The 17,279-nt window shown below is 43.8% G+C and overlaps 2 protein-coding genes across 7 annotated transcripts in view; one reads left to right on the top strand and one right to left on the bottom strand.

Moving 5' to 3' along the window:
- The window catches only part of LOC143013364 (membrane-associated guanylate kinase, WW and PDZ domain-containing protein 1-like), a 60,567-nt gene extending 51,631 nt beyond the window's left edge, over positions 1 to 8,936 (top strand). For 4 of the 6 annotated variants that reach the window (XM_076166957.1, XM_076166955.1, XM_076166956.1 and 1 more), the window contains exons 16-23: positions 141 to 336; positions 610 to 912; positions 2,666 to 2,869; positions 3,660 to 3,747; positions 3,841 to 3,901; positions 4,064 to 4,207; positions 4,367 to 4,505; positions 6,355 to 8,936. In XM_076166957.1, the coding sequence (XP_076023072.1) occupies positions 141 to 336; positions 610 to 912; positions 2,666 to 2,869; positions 3,660 to 3,747; positions 3,841 to 3,901; positions 4,064 to 4,207; positions 4,367 to 4,505; positions 6,355 to 7,460 (2,241 nt within the window). In that variant the 3' untranslated portion in view covers positions 7,461 to 8,936. The remainder of the gene's footprint in view (positions 1 to 140; positions 337 to 609; positions 913 to 2,665; positions 2,870 to 3,659; positions 3,748 to 3,840; positions 3,902 to 4,063; positions 4,208 to 4,366; positions 4,506 to 6,354) is intronic. The other 2 variants (XM_076166959.1, XM_076166958.1) reach the window with 1 other exon arrangement.
- A 1,918-nt stretch (positions 8,937 to 10,854) lies between these two features.
- Positions 10,855 to 11,919, bottom strand: LOC143013366 (rhodopsin). The gene has a single exon (XM_076166961.1). It carries the CDS (start codon positions 11,911 to 11,913, stop codon positions 10,855 to 10,857), a length of 1,059 nt encoding a protein of 352 aa, XP_076023076.1. The 5' UTR covers positions 11,914 to 11,919.
- Positions 11,920 to 17,279: the final 5,360 nt, after the last annotated feature.

Here is a 17,279-nt window from a genome sequence, read left to right as displayed (position 1 = left end):
TTGAGGTAGTTGTGTAACCTCCCACACAAAGCTTAAAGCACACAGTTTCAGCCGTCTTTTGGCCTTCTCTCTTTCTCTAACATCGGAGTCTTGGACTTAACATTGAACGTCATGCATCGTGTGTTTGTGCCCTGTTACAGATATACATCGGGCACATAGTGAAGTACGGGGCTGCGGATGAGGACGGGCGTCTGCGGTCGGGCGATGAGCTCATTTGTGTGGACGGCACGGCGGTAGTGGGCAAGTCTCACCAGCTGGTTGTGCAGCTGATGCAGCAGGCAGCCAAGCAGGGCCACGTCAACCTCACTGTCAGACGCAAGACCTCTGGATTCGGAGGTGACAGGGCTTTAACATATAACCAGCACATGCATATGCATACATACACGCTTACACAGCTTGTTCTTCTGTGCAAATGGATTGCACGTACACACACATGCGCACATAGCATACACATAGTCTCAAAGTCACCAAGACGTTCATGGCATTTGGTGTATACTTCAACCAAAGTATACACCAGAAGAATGCATTTGCTCTAATACATGCTTTATTAAAAGTCAAAATATGGAAAATATTCAACAAATGCGGCGTTTCTCTTCCTCTCTATCACAGTGTCAAAGGGCGAGGGCGACGTTCCTCCATCCCCGGCCTCCTCCCACCACAGCAGCACCCAGGCACCCAGTCTGACGGAAGGCAAGCGGACCCCCCAGGGCAGCCAGAACTCTCTCAACACTGTCAGCTCCGGCAGCGGATCCACTAGCGGCATCGGCAGCGGGGGCGGAGGTGGGAGCGGGAGCGCGGTAGTGCCGGCAACCCTGCAGCCGTACGACGTAGAGATCCAGCGTGGAGAGAACGAAGGCTTTGGTTTTGTCATCGTGTCGTCTGTTTCCAGGCCTGACGCTGGCTCGACGTTTGGTAAGTAAAGCCCAGAGTGTGGGACGGACAAGGGCTGTAAATTCAGACATTGAAAGTTTATAAGATTAGACTTAATCTGATTCGAGTGTTTGATTTTATGGGCTGCTGTAATCTGAGGGTAGTGATTTTCCTGTGTGCTTTATTTTCAATGCAGAGCAACAAAGAACTCTATATTTAGATCTCCAAGCCGTATTCTTCAAAGGTTAATGATGATTATAGTTCGTGTAAAACATTCTTCCAAACAAACAAAGTGTCACATCCACAGACATACAGTGTGGCTGCACTGTGGAAGAATTACAATCATTCTCAGCCATTGATGAGCGACTCCTTGTCACGCCGCACCAATGTCACGCCAAGGTCCCTTGGGTAGTTAGCCGTTATGATGATGTAATGCATCTTGTCACCTGGGACACATCAGAATGGATGAGACCTGTGTGTTGATTCCGTGGGTTAACAGTGTAGGATACGGTGCCAGAGATCCAGATCCTGTGTCTTCCTTGTGTCTCCTGGTCTTTTCCACGTTTCTCTCTCTCTTGTTTCCGCTGCCTTCCTGCGCTCCCCTGCTCTCACTGTCCCTCTTGAGAGAATGAGATGTGCTGATCTGGGAGAGATGTGGGGACATGAGCAGAAATTTGACAGAGGAATATGTATTAGAGAACCGTCTGACTGAGCACTCTTTCCAGGGGAGCAAGATGTTTGTCGGACCCGGGGAAGAACAAAGCACATTCAGCTGATTCGTTCTTCCATATATCACAGATACGTAAACCGTTTTGCCTCCAGTCCAGCGGGGGCCCATCCCCCCCTCTTCCTGTGACCCGAGCCGGTGTTGTGCTCAGCAGATTGGGCATTAAATCCTGGGTACTTGTCACACCCTGTAATATCCCACATCTCTTTATTTGGATAGAGTGGCAGGATACAAGTGCGTTGTTCACTCCAAGACGGTGGGAGGGAAGATGGGAGGTAACATGATGTACTTAATATGGATGTTTGCGAAAAGGGCGAAGAAGGGGGAGCATGCATGGTGGGAGGAGGGGAAATAAAAGGAGTAAGACTGAAGTCGTAGGGGGGTGTGAGGAGACATTAAAACACCCAGGGGTCTGATCAGAGCTTCACTGTGAACAAGACCTGGATGGTCACTCAGCTGCAGTTTGTATTTCCTGCCGAGTTTGCAGATTTTTGGGACCGAATCGCTGCAGTCTTGCCAGGATTGTTGTCGCAAACGTTTGCTATCTGAAAATCCTTCATCACTCGGAGGCTTCCAGAACCTGTGATTGTCCTCTAGGAATTTTGAGGCTGTCAACACCACACAGCTCAATTACCAGAATGTATTACACTGCGGTAAAGATTGTGTCGCCATTGATCCCCGTGGGGAGGAAGAAGGGGGGATGGGAGGGGTCATATTGCTGTATTGATAGACTGTCAAGGTTTAGAAACTGAAGGCTCAACCAACACTCACCTGATTAACACATCAGAATGGGGGGATGTGGGAGCAGAGAATGGATTCTGCTTTTTCTGACCCTGGCTGTCCATTCTGTTTGGGATACAGCTTCTCTGAGATTCACAGCTTGTTTGTTTACTGTGGGGAAACTGGGTCGTGATTGTTTGGATAATTAACCTGTCATCTCCTGTCTTTTGTTCTCCTTTCTCCTGTCTTTCCTTGTCCTTTCCTTCCCCACCCTCCCCCTATCAAACAAATCAATACAACCCAATCAACACAATAAATTCATCAATCACAAACATGTTAACACCAAAGCTGGAAATGCTTGTGTGGCAATGCCCCACAAAATAGGGCGCATCATCGAGGGCAGCCCGGCAGATCGCTGCGGGAAGCTGAAAGTCGGGGACAGAATATTGGCGGTGAACGGCTGCTCCATCACCAACAAGTCGCACTCGGACATCGTCAACCTGATCAAGGAAGCCGGGAACACTGTCTCGCTCAGGATCATCCCCGGTGATGGTAAGACTCCGGGCTCTCTGCCTCGCCTCTGCGTGTTTGTTTCATAATGCAGCATGATGTGGTGACTTATTCATGGCTGTGGTGGGAAGGAAAGGGCAGCGCTGCTCTCCAGTGGAAAGAGCTTTTTTCATCCAGGGAGGTGGGAACCCAAGTGATTCACAGAGGAGGAGTAAGGTGAAGCTTTCCATAGAGAACAAAGTCAGACATTCCAGGCCATTGCTATTTGCTTTTGGACCAAAGGTTCAGAACTTAAATAGGGAGGATTTAACCATCCAGATTCTAAGCTGTCTGTTCACCTCTGCTTGTTCCTTGCAGTTTAACAGGTTTAGAAGACATTTCTGTGCTAGGTGTTGCTTGGTATCACAGCTTGGTTTAGAGAAAGAGCTTGTAAGCAGCAGCATCACAGTCACTGGCAGTTGGCAATAGCTGCAGCTCTAAATTTAGGTTGGTGTTTTGTCATGTATCATAACAAGGAGGCTTGTTACTGCAGGAGTATAGGCTGTGGTCACCATACGCCTCTTAATACCCTCCACCGAGACAGGAAATAAAGTTTAATTAGGACGGAGGGCAAGAATAGGGACACCTACACCAAACCTGCACCTCCTATCATGTCCAAGTGCTCGCCATAGATAGAGATGTGTGTGTGTGTGTGTGTGTGGTTGCAGCATTGTTAGGAAATGTTATGGAACGCTTGTAATGAGGAGAGACTTAGCAACTACATTTTTCGTCTTTTTGGACAGTCATTCCTCAGAGGTCATGATCCTTAATGCTCTTCTTTGTCCCCTTCCAGAATCTTCCAATGCTTCTTTGCTGACCAACGCCGAGAAGATTGCCACCATCACCACCACGCACACACCTCAGTCCAACGCGGAGTCCAGGTAGGCGTCGCCGCATCCCTCTTGCCGTCAAATCTTCCTATGACTAAGTTAACACTTGTCTGCCTTTCTCTCTTTCACTTTCACTTTTTAAAGGAATAATTCAAAGTCCAAAGGAGCTCCTCCGCCTCCCCCGGCGCAAATCCAGTCAATACAGGTAAGAACAAAGCTCCCTCGTACTCCAGCGTCCTCTGACTTTCCTTTATTTTTATCCGTTTCAGAAGCGTTTCTTTGGACGGTTAGGAACTTTTTGATAAGTTCAGCTTCGTATCCTTGGATGTCCTGGTTTAGTGATCTTTACCCTCCCTTTCTCTTTTAGGATGCAGAGTTCTACTCTGTGGACCTCGAGCGGGACAGCAAAGGCTTTGGTTTCAGTCTGAGAGGAGGCAGAGAGTACAACATGGACCTCTACGTGCTGAGACTAGCTGAGGATGGAGCCGCCGTCAGAAATGGAAAGATGAGGGTACGAATACCAATACCAATACCTGAATTAAGACATTTGATCCAGATGAGCAGGTCGACTCTTCTTCCTCAATTCGCAGCCCTGGACATCTTCCAATTCCCCCTTTGATGTTTCGTTTTTCATACAAGCCGCGAAAGTAACGCCGCCGCTCTGTTTCAGGTGGGAGACGAGATCCTCGAAATCAACGGCGAGAGCACAAAGACCATGAAGCATTCGCGTGCCATCGAGCTGATAAAGAACGGCGGTCGCAGGGCGCGGCTCGTTCTCAAGCGAGGAGACGGCTCCGTGCCTGAATACGGTAGGTGAAGGCGTGAGATGCGACCTGTTGTCCCTCAGATGTAAAATAACGCAACTGCCGCTGAAATCTGATTCCTGTTTCAGCTGTGCAAACTGGAGACCAGAATAAAGTTTCTTATCTGCTCACCGCACAGGAAGGATGCACGCTTTCTATGTTTTAATCAATTCCCGTTAACGTTAAGTATAAATGAAATGATGTGAAGATGAAGCATTCCACTGACGACGCACCAATCCGTCAATTTACGATCCGTCATGAAATCGACTCAAGATTGTGCCGCCGTAAAGTATTGATCAGTGAAGGGAACGGTTGCCGTAATAGCTTGTTCACGGATTTATACGCGATCACAGATGTTTTATAGCTACGTAAAGATATTCCGGCGTGCTCCTCTGATGGATTGCTCCTCTCACTGTCTCCGCTCGGCATTATGAGTCATGTCGCTGTTGCATCCCTCAGCGTAATTTTCTAGTCGATCTTTAAGTTTAATTTCCTGACAACTGTTTCCATCAGAAGGTTAGTCGACAGAGATGTGAAGAAACTCTTGCGGCTTTCTTTTGAGATTGCATTGTAAACAGCCTCTTGTCTGTTTTATTTGTTATCTCTTTTCTATTTCTACTCCTCTCCTCTCCTCTCTCCTCTCTCTGATTGTCTCTTGTCGCCGGGCTCTTCCTCCTCTCCTCTCCAGCGATGATGGCTCCTCATCTCGCTGTCGGTACATTGAGGAATGACAAGATAGGAGAGCCCTGTTTCTACCTAATGGGCCAAAATCAGACCACGGTTTGTAGACAAAAGTCTGGCCCGCTCGCTCCACTACCCCCCCGCACATCCCCATGCCCCCTCCATCCACTCGCACCTTAAGGCCCCCCCCATCCCATCCCATCCTGCATCCCACTTTGTGTGTTTGTGCGCAGATGTGTGTACATGCTCTGTATTGTCGTGCCTGAATCATACTCCAGCCCCAGACCCAATACACGGACGTCACCACTCATCACATGCTGCCGCCATAGCAACCTCTGTCTAATTTCAAAGAGGTGCAGCCGAACTCACTCTTGTTTTTATTTTGCTTTTGAGTTTGTTCTTCAGTTCCCAATGATGCACATTGACTTGTTCACCGTTTTTGTTATGAATGATTTCCCAGGTGCCTGCCGTGTCATTGAAAGCTCCGCCCCCCCTCCCCTTGCCCCGCCCCACCCTGCCCCGCACTTGCCAATGTGTTTCACTTGCTGTTGTTGCTGATGTGACCTTGTGTTCAACCTGCAGCCCCACACAAAAAACTATTGAAGTGGTTTGTCACTTCAATGCAGTTCATGTGTATAGATAAATAAATAAACGGTTGCTAAGCGCCCTCAGGTTCATCACTTTATATTAAGTGGCCACACTATTACGCCTGCTTTCAAATGCAATACAAGATCACTGCAAGCAATCCTACATTTGTGAATTTGCTGATATTGCTTTTGTTCAACAGAGAGGTGAGGATCAACAGCGTTACTTTGAAAGTTTGTTCTCATATTCTGTCCTCCTCATGTATGTAAACAGGAGCAGTATATGGTACACAAAGGTAGAACTTGCAGATTTGTTGTATTGGATTGCAAAAGCCTTGTGAATAAAGTGGCCACTGAGTGTAGGGTAGTTTAAGTGTTAAAGGACAAGCGTATGTGTAAGCATGATTTCCATTTAATGACTGCATTGACCTTTTTGTCAGTGTCAATGCAAGAGCTCACATAAACCACTGAGGAAAGTTGTGTTTGTTGTTATGGACACAATAAATGTTGTATGTTTGTTAAGCTTTGTTTAACGTTTGAGGTGTGACTGTTCACTCAGCTGACTCTTCTTGTTTTCTGCTCTCCTGCAGACGGCAGCAGTGACGGGCACCCTGCCACACCCGGGGCACAAAACACTCCGGAAGTGAGAACGCTGCCACCCAACAGCCGATATCACACCTCATTGGAGTCCAGTTATCCACCAGACCTTCACAAACCATCACGCCAGGAGGAGGCTGCGCGTGGCCGAGACAAGGACAGGAACAGGGACAGGGTTGGGACAGATCAGATGGACTACCAAGGCCGGCAACTTAACCCCCACCATCATCACACCTGGAACAACAAACACAGTCAAAGTACCCCAAGGCAACAGTCTCCAGACAACAGCAGCAGCAGTGGAAACAAGAAGAGCCGAGGCCGCAAAGTCAAAAAGTCAGAGTCAGAAAGCGGCATCTCTAAACTCCTAAAGACTCTGAGGAAAGACAGCTCGGGGAAGAAGGCTGCAGAGAAACTGAAGGGGCAAGAGCTCTCGACCAGCAGCTCTACGTTGGATGGGAGGTTTCATCTGCAGCGACGAGGCTCCCTTGACCGTTCACCAACCCGAAAGCGCACCTCCTCCCCTGATCGTCGACGGGCCAAGTCTATGGACCGCAGGGCAGAGCGAGCGCAGCGGGACCGTACACCCGAGCGGGAGTACGATGACGGAGGGTTCCTCGCTGTCACCCCTGAACGAAAGCTCCTCGAACGGAGGCTCCTCAAGGACCCACAGACGCCTAGTCGAGTGAGGGAGACCACAACCCCGGAGCGCACCAACAACAACGGTGATTCCCTGTCACTCTCCAGAGGGCGCATGTCGGATAGATCCATGAAAAACGGCAACCTGCTGAGGGACTCGTCTTCAGAGAGGAGGGAGGAGAGATACCAGATGAACGGGACACCGGAGAGACGATACAGAGTGGAGCGGGACTCTTCCCCCGACAGCAACTACAGCCGCGAGGAGCTGAACTACGCAGCAGCACCGAGACTCAAATACTACTATAGCATGATGAAGAACAACGCTGCACAAAACAACGCTGCCTATAACAACACAGGCCATAACAACGCGGGCCACGGTAACGCAGCAGGTCGCAGCCCGAACCAGCTCCCTGAGCCCAAGAGAAGGTTGTACAAAGAGAGCCCCAAAGACCTCAGCATCTAGAGCAGAGCAGAGACCCCCTCGCCGCTCTCTCCTCTACCTGTGGAAACTATGTACCATACACTGGAATAGGACTTATGAGGATACTAACTCTTTATTTGGTCAAATTGCTTATTGATTGATCTGATTGACTTACAGTAACGACTTGCGATCCCATCCAGAGATTCACAAAACAGCAGGAGTACAATCCCTCTATTAGTTTATACTGGTTGTTTTGTTATTGTTATAGTTATTTTGAACATAACAGAGGTTGTTGTACTATAGTAAAGGTATTGTATGTGCCTGCATATGAAATCAGTGATATTGCTTTTTGTAGGCATTTCTAATTCTAAATATTTGTTCCCTCAGAGGTATGAAACATGCTTCCAGTTGTGGTAACTTCTAACAACTAGTTGTTTTCGACTTGTTTGTAGATGTCTTTCTCACGCCTGAATTGCTTTACTGAACAAACTATACTATAGCACAAGACACTGGTGGTTCACAGGAATTGCGAATGTCACGTTAGACATAAGGCAAAATTTAAATTGAGTAAATCTGATGATAAAACTAGTGATAGTTAATAATATATGACTTGCATTTGCTATTTATTTTTTCAATTGGCACATATTCTGAGCAAGCTTCGTAAAAACCTTTAAGGACCAAGGTGTAAGTACACGTGTACTCGGGAAAGCATGCTGTTCTCCTACTAGTGTTGAAATGTGTTGCGGCTCACTCCTCCTTTGACCAAACATGTCCACGTTCCCATCCGGCATCAAAAGTAAAAAATCAGGCAGTGAAAATCTGCGGCAGATTGTTTTGGCTCTCTCCCTTCGTCACAGAGGAAAATGTTCATGCTACATTTTGGCAGAAGATGAGGTAGTTGTCAGAGTTTGTTGGTCACGTTTAGCAGACAAACGTCAAATCGGTGCACACAAGTATGCCAAAACGTCAGATTTAAGCTGCCATAACATGTTAGAATTTGAGGGATTTGCCAAAAATGATTAATCGGTCTGAAACAATAAAAATTGTAACTCGTGTCTGCGGGGCATGAGTGGGTATAATCAATAAGAAACAGACACATAAGGAATTGATCGCCCTGGTGTCCTCATGTCGATACGCACCTCCTGGGACCACTGCTGACACACTGAGCAGATTGTGTGGGTTGTGTGGGTGAACATACGTGAGTGTCCCGGCGCAGGAGTCGACCGATCTGCCATGCTGAGCCATGCTGTCACGCCACTGGAGTCTGACTGCTGCTTTATAATGTATTTGTGTGTATTCTCTGTTTTATGTTTTTCACAAAAGAACTAAAAATATATTGGATAAACCACAACAATTGCATTGTTTGATCACTGTTGTCGCCATGGTACTGTATTTAAAAAGAAGTAGAAGAAGAAGAAGAAGAAGAGAAAAAGAGGAAATTTAAGAAGTCAGCCTGTTGGCCACCACCTGTAAAGATCTTTTCCAATGTAACTATTAGACACCTGAATAAAATGTTGCCTTTTTCTTGTACAAAAGAGAAATTTATGAAACACCTCAGCAGTGAGGAATGTGATATTGTGTTTATATCTCTGAAATGGACCTGATGATTTATGGGAAATATGTTGATTTACTCTGGATCAGGTATGTAAAGACGTTTTAAAAATGAAAGACTGTATTTGGTCAATCAGAAACTGTTTGATGGTTTGAGTCTCTCTTGATGGTTAGCCTGCCTTTGTATTATAAAGCACTTGTATGCAGTCTGTGTTCTTCAAGCATTATTTCTTGCAATGTGCTCCAGACATAATGCTGTCTCTGTGTTGATAAAAGCAGTACATGTATATGGGCCAATTTTTTTTTTTTTTTTTTTTATAAAACTATGCATATATAAATACTACATTGTTCATAGCTTTATTTGACCCATGGAGCTATACATAACATTAGTCAAAGTACAAGTAGATGTGAACTTATCCAGCTTCTTTCCTCAAGATGGATTACAATGTATATGTAGCTATCAGAAGAAGTCTGTGAATGCTATTTTTATTATCAAATAAAGTTTTCCATACAAATTCAGAAGGATTCGTATTTCTGCGCAGCGGTTCACCTCAAGAGGAGGATTTTCACTTTGTTTGCTATGTTTCAAATTGTGCTAAAATACAAAATTAGGGACAACCTGCAGAAATATTTTCACTGAATTTATCACAAAGCCCAGAATTAAAGTTATGTGTGCAAATCCATTCAAACTTAGACAACTACAGACAGAAAGTAAACTTGCAAACAAGTATGAAAGGGCCCAAGCACACTGACACGATCTGTAAACCATGGCACATCATTCTGTATACATTTTTTCCTCACACTCTCGTCTTGACTTCAGCAAATTGCTTGGTGAAGGAATCTGTGTTCCAAGATATTTACACTGGCATGAGGGTTGCTATAGCTTTGTGTAAAATTCACCAAGGGGGGGGGGGGACTTCCATCAGAAACCCAGCGCGTCATTACTCAAGTTTCTGTAGTTTTCCCTCCTGTTCTCGGTCATGCCTCCCGCTGCATGAAAAAATTAATGAATAATTTTTAAATGTAACAATACTCCTGCTAAGGTGGCCTGAATACACCGATAATTGTAAATGTTACGCAGTAATAGTGAAGCCTCCCAAGACATCATTCCATTAACAATAGCTTTGTGAGCACAATGTGTACGCATCTATGTGTGTGAGAGAAGCCATTGTTTGCATAGAGAGAGTGGCTTATGTTAATACTGATTTGTGTGTCTCTGTGAGTATTAACCTTTAAGTAATGTGATTAATAATCGTCATCAGATTAAGTTTGTGTGTCCTGTGTGTGTCGCATTTTCTGAACTGTTTCCTCTTTCTGAACTATTTCCGTGTCCTCACACTCACATATTACAGTAGTGATGCAATTGCCTCTGATTGTGAATTAACTACTGCACTTTAGTTAAACTGTATTGACTAGTATGCTGGTTCTACAGTAGTAATTGACTCGCGACATGAATGCATTCTGAATAGATCATTCACATTTATTAATTTGAGCTAAAACTAGTAATTTGTACTTTGTCGCCTTGATTGTAGGTAAAACAGAACAAAGAAGAGTCATTTGCAAAGTGCGTTTAATTTTACGTTGCCTTGATTACATGCCTCTACATTCAAAAATAAGCCAGTAACATATAAGATCCAGCCATTAAACATTAATATTCCCTTTCTTCTGAGGAAGGAAACTCATAGATTGTTACATTGGATATTCTGTACATACAGGAACAACTTTGTAATGGGCTGGCCTTTCCTGCAAATGTCTTTAGGTTGAACCAACTTTTGTCTGACAAAAAGGAATTTATTTCTGTAGACATAGGTCTTCAACCATTTCCCGAGTGGAGCAGAATCTTCTTCTTGGATTGTGGATTGTAGAGCCTCTGCTGAAGACTCTTTTATGCAGGTGCCACAGAACTGGAGGACACAGCGGAGGCCTCGGTCTTGGTGGTGGATGCTCCCTCCTCTTCTTCGAAGGGATTCTTGCCACAACACAAAGTGGTGATCATGCAGTGGCGGAACTGCTTGTTCATGCAGATGTAGATCATTGGGTTGTAGATGGCTGAACTCTTGGCAAAGAATGCTGGGATGGTCATGAAGACTGGTCCAAACTCTGAACCCTGATTAAGGAAGATCCACCAGGCTACACTTGCATAGGGCAACCAACATACGTGGAAGGCGATGACCATTAGAATAACCATACGGGTGACTTCCCTCTCAGCCCTCTGGGTGGTCTCAGACTCTTGTTGGGCAGCGGCAGCTTCCTTGACAGCGCAGAGCAGACGGCCGTAGCAGAAGAATATAATACTCAATGGAATAGAGAAGTGGCAGATAAACATGTAGATGACAAAGGACTCATTGTTGAAACCTTCAGCACGGGTGTAGTAGTCAACTCCACATGAGCACTGCATGCCTTCAGGGATGTAACGAGACCACCCAACAAGGGGAGGCACAGAACATGCCAGAGCCATCAACCAGGTGGCAGACAAACCCATGATGGCATGATTCTCTGTAAAGCGGAAGCCGCTGATGGGCTTGCAGACCACCAACCACCTTTCAACAGCGAGAACAACCAGCGACCAGAGGGCTATTTCACCTCCCAGGGTAGCAAAAAATCCTTCCAGATTGCAGCCAAGACGTCCAAGAACAAAGTAGCCATGCATGGAGGTGTACATAGTGGTGGTGAAACCCCCAAACACCATGAAGAGGTTAGCCACAGCCAGGTTCAGCAGGATGTAGTTTAGAGGTGTCCTCAGCTTCTTGTGTTCGATGGTTACATACAGAGTGAGGAAATTGATGGGAAAGCCGAGCAGGATGAGCAGAAACATGTAGGCACCCAGGGCAGCATAAGCAGCTGGGTTGACTAGGTAGTACTGAGGGTAGTCATATGGGCTCCGGACAACACCCGTCGTGTTTACCATAGGGACGTAGAAATATGGTCCCTCTGTGCCGTTCATGGTTGCAGCTAGTGGTTGCAATCAGCCCGTCACTGGTGTTTCTTCTGGCTGTCCAGGTGATTGATAGAAAGGTACCTTGCTACAGATGGAATCTGGTGGCCACACTCGGGCTTTTAAAGGCACACCTTGGATTATCACTTTCCAAATCCGTCAGCACAAAGTGATTTAGGCCACAGTTAATATCTAATCCAGCCACCACTGCAACATAACTGACCACTCATCAGGATATTAAGGTTACACCTGCTCATGCCTGTCATGAGCCATCCAGAATGCTTAGTTTAAAGCCAGACAACAATATTATAAAGCTGGTTCTCTATCTGATCTGAAATAAGCGTTTGCCCTTCATGAGTACTAAATCTATCAGACACTTCTCATTACAAATTAGTCCAAAGATGTATAGGTCAGGTTAGGCTGTACACACTAATTTGCTCATAGGTATGTGTGAATGTGAATGTGAAAGTGAAAGTGAAAGTGTGTGTTTCAGATCAGTGATGAACCTTCTGTACATATGCTGGGATATAAACATATGACTAAACATATGACTCAATATGAACCTACTATAAAAGGATTAAAAGTTTCTCAAAGTGTATCACAGGGATTTTTCAATGTGTTTATTCAAAAGCTAAATTCATCTCAGTATTGAGTTTTTCTCTTCTCCTCATGTTGGCTTGATGAATACCTGCAATAATATCCAGCAAATAACCGTTTGCTATTTACCATTTCAAGAGAGGCTGCATGTCTGTAGTATAATTGAAGGCTGGGCGAAAACACCAAAAGAAAGAAGAAATATACTGTCACTTGGTTTCTGCATAGCGTCTTTGTATGTAAATTTTTATCAATTTCAGAACTGTTCATTGGAAGTCGCTTAGGATAAAAGCGTCTGCTAAATGACCGTAATGTAATGTAATGTAATGTTCATTTTAATCACAAACCGGAAGTTGATTAATTATATTGAAAAATGATGCGTATGTGATCAATTATCACAGGAGCTTTGTTAAAAGAAGTGTACAGGTTGGTCAAACGGATTACATAAAGAATTTAAGTTTGAATTTGGACCAAAAAAAAATCTGTATTGATGTGGTTATACTTTGTAATTGATTGAATATAGAGCAGAGGCAGTGGTGCTGCTGAGTGCTGACGTCTTAGAGAGCTCAGCACTTTCCTAATGGGTGTTGTATTAAAGAGATTTGGGGCTTATGGAGGCGTTACTCTTACACGGCCTGTAATGGATTTAATAGGTCATTCTCACACAGCAGGGTGGTAATGTCTTATATTTCAGATGAAAAACTAGATTGGTTATTCTTCAGAGCAATTTATCAAACACTTAAATGTTTAGTAAAAATCAAATAGTATGCAAGTAGCTTCTCTTCCTTAAGAACCTGTACTTTTTATTTTCCTATTGATTCTATTAATATTATTAGTTGGTAATCGCTACGTATTGTTTTATTTATTTATCAATTGTTACTCTGGACAAAATGAAAAGAACAACAGAGACAGACAGACAGAAGCTCTTTATTTTTTTCCCTTAAATTTTACATTAAAAAAAGTAAGTAATAGTAACAACTTTTATCTGTATAGCACCTTTTGTGCATCAATTACAACCCAAAGTACGTTACATTAGATTGAAAAATAAAAATGAATTTAAAAATCACATCTCATTGAATGAAAAATAAAATTGACACTGCATGAGTGTGACACAAATTATTAATCCAGGGGGATGAAATAGGTTTTTAGCTTTTGTTTAAAAGTATTTAACAAAACTGGCTTCCCTGATATCTGTTCTATAGCGTAGGGGCATAACTGACAAAGGCTACAGCCCTTTCCTTTAGCTGTTGCTGGGAACCTCCAATAACCCAGTAGCAGAGGATCACGGTGCTCTTGAAGGCTTATAATGATACAGGGAATTTGTGAGCTAGTCTGGTCCAAGTCCATTAAGCGCTTTACAAGAAGGAGGACCTTTGTCATAGACATGTCTATGACAGTCATGTCTTCTTTTTTTGATATTACAATGAACCATTAGCCTTGTTATCCTCCATTTTCTTCAGCTGCCTGAGAAGATATCTTAGACCCAAGAATGGTGTTATTGTTTAACTATGGGGATATGATATCAGTTGACCTCTATTTAACCTTTAGTGGAGCAACTCTATTTATGGCAGAGGATGGGGTATTATTGAAATGATCAAATTTTTCATTGAGCAATTTAGACTGTGTGGATGAACTGATATCATGGTATTCAGGATTTTTGCTTGCTTTGGCGACTAGAAGTAGTTTTTCAACCAATGACTCACACACAGCAACAGTCAGAGATGGGCGTGTTAGATACGGAGACATTATCATATATGTTGAAGACACAGGCTGCGGCTGGACTTTGGAAAATAGAAATTTCTGAAACAGGTACCAGCTGGTCTGTGAGTACTGCAATGTATTTGACCAAGCAACTAATAACAATCACAGGTGTCTTTAAGGGAGCAGCATGGGATTGTTCTCATCTTTGGTAGGTACCTGGGCGATGTTGTCATTTATGTGAGAGAACCTGATAGGGAAGGACAGATTATTGCAGCATAACAGAGTTTTACTCTGTGTGCTGCTGCCCTCCTCAGGAAGACACAGTAAGTAGTCAGTCTGTCTCCACAGGCTTCTCACGAAAGAAGTGGAGCACTCAAACGCAGGCGATGACGTCAAACCATTCACCCTGATCAATGTCTAAATAGTCTTAAATAGTCTGCAGCCAGACACTAACTTGATCTGTTCCTCCAATATTACTCCTGTGTGGAATGATGGTGGTCTTGTCTAAGTGACCCTAAACTACCTCTCAGTCTCTCTATAATTCACGGTCACAGAGGAAGGGGAGAGGCTTGCCAGTGTTGGAAGGTAACTGCCTCCATTACTGCCTACGATCGTTTCTGCATAAATGCAAAGATGAAGAAAACTGAAATTGCACCTCTCCGTGCAGGTTCTCTAATCGAACAGCAGGGGGCGCTAATTCAACGGCTAACTATGATTAAAAGGATCTAGACCCAAAGCCAAGTTTCTATTCATCTCACCCTTTAACAACGTATTCCTCAATCGTTTTTTTTACCGTGTTACAATATACTGAATTGCTGTTTCTGCTGTTTAAAAGTAAAGAGTGCCAGCATGTTTACTTCCGGTGGCTGTCACGCTAACTAGTGGGTTGATTTGGCGTTAATCGTATTGTCTAGTCATCATCGTTCATAATCGTATTAAAATGTGAGGCGCTTCTACCTGTGTGTTTGGAGCTACATCTTTAATAACGAAGGTATGTTGAGTCCATTGAACTTTGGCGTTGATCATTACACCCCGACATGAGTGCCAAGATTGAGGTGAGTTTTAACTGTAAAGGATGATCGCAAAGTTGTTTTATTGAGAGAAAGAGTTGTGTTGCTGCTTGACTCGTATCTCCCGTCGATGGAAGGGGGTCGCTGTTCAGCTGGTAAGCACGTTTACGCTTGACTTTCTGGCTTTGACAGAACTGTTTGGTGAAACCCTCGAGTTCTGGTAAAGTGAACTTTCTCCAGTCTGCGTGGCTTTTCTGTAATACTCGGACTGCAGTTGATCCAGACAATAACTTTGTCACTAACACGGGAAGAACAGTGTGCAGTACAGCTCTACACACACACCATGCCAAATTCCTCCTCGTGCTCCCACCAAATGGGTCCCCCCGGAACCAAATCCCAAGCGGAACTATCAGTTAATACCGACTGTCATGTAAAACAGATACAATTGTAACCTTATTCAATTCATTATAGAATCAAAAAAAGATTTCCATTGTATAGAATAGATTGTGATCCAATAATGGACAAATAATAATTATCAGCAATCTCACAATAAAATAAGGAAGTAGCAAATTCAAAGTAAATATCAATGAAGGAATATTATTAAAACAAATAAAAATCCCTGCTCTAACAGCCTGAAGGTCTGTCATATGTACTTGTACATGTTTCATATAATTTCTCTGTTGTTTTTCCAGTGTGCCACTGAAATCGGCTAAAGAGCAGTAATCCTTCTTTGTGGAACAGGCAGAAGATGACAAGGAAAGCTTAACACCCTCCTTCATACTAATATGGTCACATGTTATGAGAGATCTCACCTTCATGAATGGCTGTGACTGCAAGTAACCCTGATTTCCAATGTATGGCGACCCTCAGCCATCTCTTCTCTGAGGCTGACCTGTAGTGGAGTGTTTAGATAAACACTCTGCTGTCTGCACTCCTCAGCCAGAAAGTGATTTGTTCTGTGACATTTAGGAGAATGTTTGTCTGAATGTTTTTCACCTACAGCTGCTGTTTGTGCTCTCCAAGTGTTAAGCGGCACAGTCATCACACTTTCAAGTCACAGCAAAAACAAACCGGCCAAAATATACTTCACAGTGATTTACCATCGCTATCACAAAATGTCCACGTAATCATATTTCTAGCGTTGTGCAATTATTGGTAATATCCACGAATCCATGACTGTTAACTCTTATATCACCGCTCTATCCTCGACAAATAAAATCACTTGGACCTGTCAGTGGCTTCCAGTGTCCAATTACAAATGTGTACAGAACATAACAGCATATTCTAGCAGTATGATGCTTTCACTCCTGGAATTCAACATATTCAGTTCACTATGTTGTTATATGATTCAGTTTTACCATTATATCATTGTTTGTATTTGTATATATCATAACACTTCTTTCATAACTATTGTTGTATTATATATTAACTATTCTATTAACTAGTCTGTTTACGATGATGATAATTGATGAAACCACTATAAATTACATTTATCTGAACATCGTAGTCCCAGTTTGTGTTCAAATTTTGGTTTTCAACTTTCACACCATCCTCATGGACAAATCTGTTTTACCTCCTGAGTTATGGCAAAAAAATTGGTCTCAGCTGTTGGAGTGGAGACTTCCGGAGCGTTTTGCTGTGGTTCAAAGATAAATGTAACAGTAAAACTTTGCAGTGTAGCTATATGATTTATTCAGGTGCAGCAGTTCAGAGCTAGGGAGGTTTTAAAGTGAACACTGAACAAGTCTGTGTGAGACATATAGATTGATATCATATGGCTCTTACACGGTATTCACCTTTTATGTTACACAAACTTTACACAGCGTCCCTGTCCAGTGTCGCTGTCCGACTTCAGCTCTTTTGCATATGATGAGTGCGGTTTTAGAGGACAAACGAGTGGGCAGAGTGTGATGATCTCTCACTCGCAGCCCACAGCATCTCTCTTGCTGAGTGATCGGTAGAGAGGAGGGAACACTGCGACCAGGACATGACACTTTCCACACCGCCAGCTCCCACGTACTTTTCACACGGAGGATTCGACATCATCGGCCCCAAAAAAGCAAAACTCAC

Source organism: Genypterus blacodes, unplaced genomic scaffold, assembly GCF_046128005.1.
Source record: "Genypterus blacodes isolate CSIRO-AG114 ecotype Tasmania unplaced genomic scaffold, CSIRO-AGI_Gbla_v1 ptg000156l_1, whole genome shotgun sequence".
NCBI lineage: Eukaryota > Metazoa > Chordata > Actinopteri > Ophidiiformes > Ophidiidae > Genypterus > Genypterus blacodes.
This window is presented reverse-complemented; position numbering and strand designations above follow the sequence as displayed.

Coding starts and splice junctions, on each gene's coding strand:
- LOC143013366 (XM_076166961.1), bottom strand. CDS start 11,913: ATGAACGGCACAGAGGGACCATATTTCTACGTCCCTATGGTAAACACG.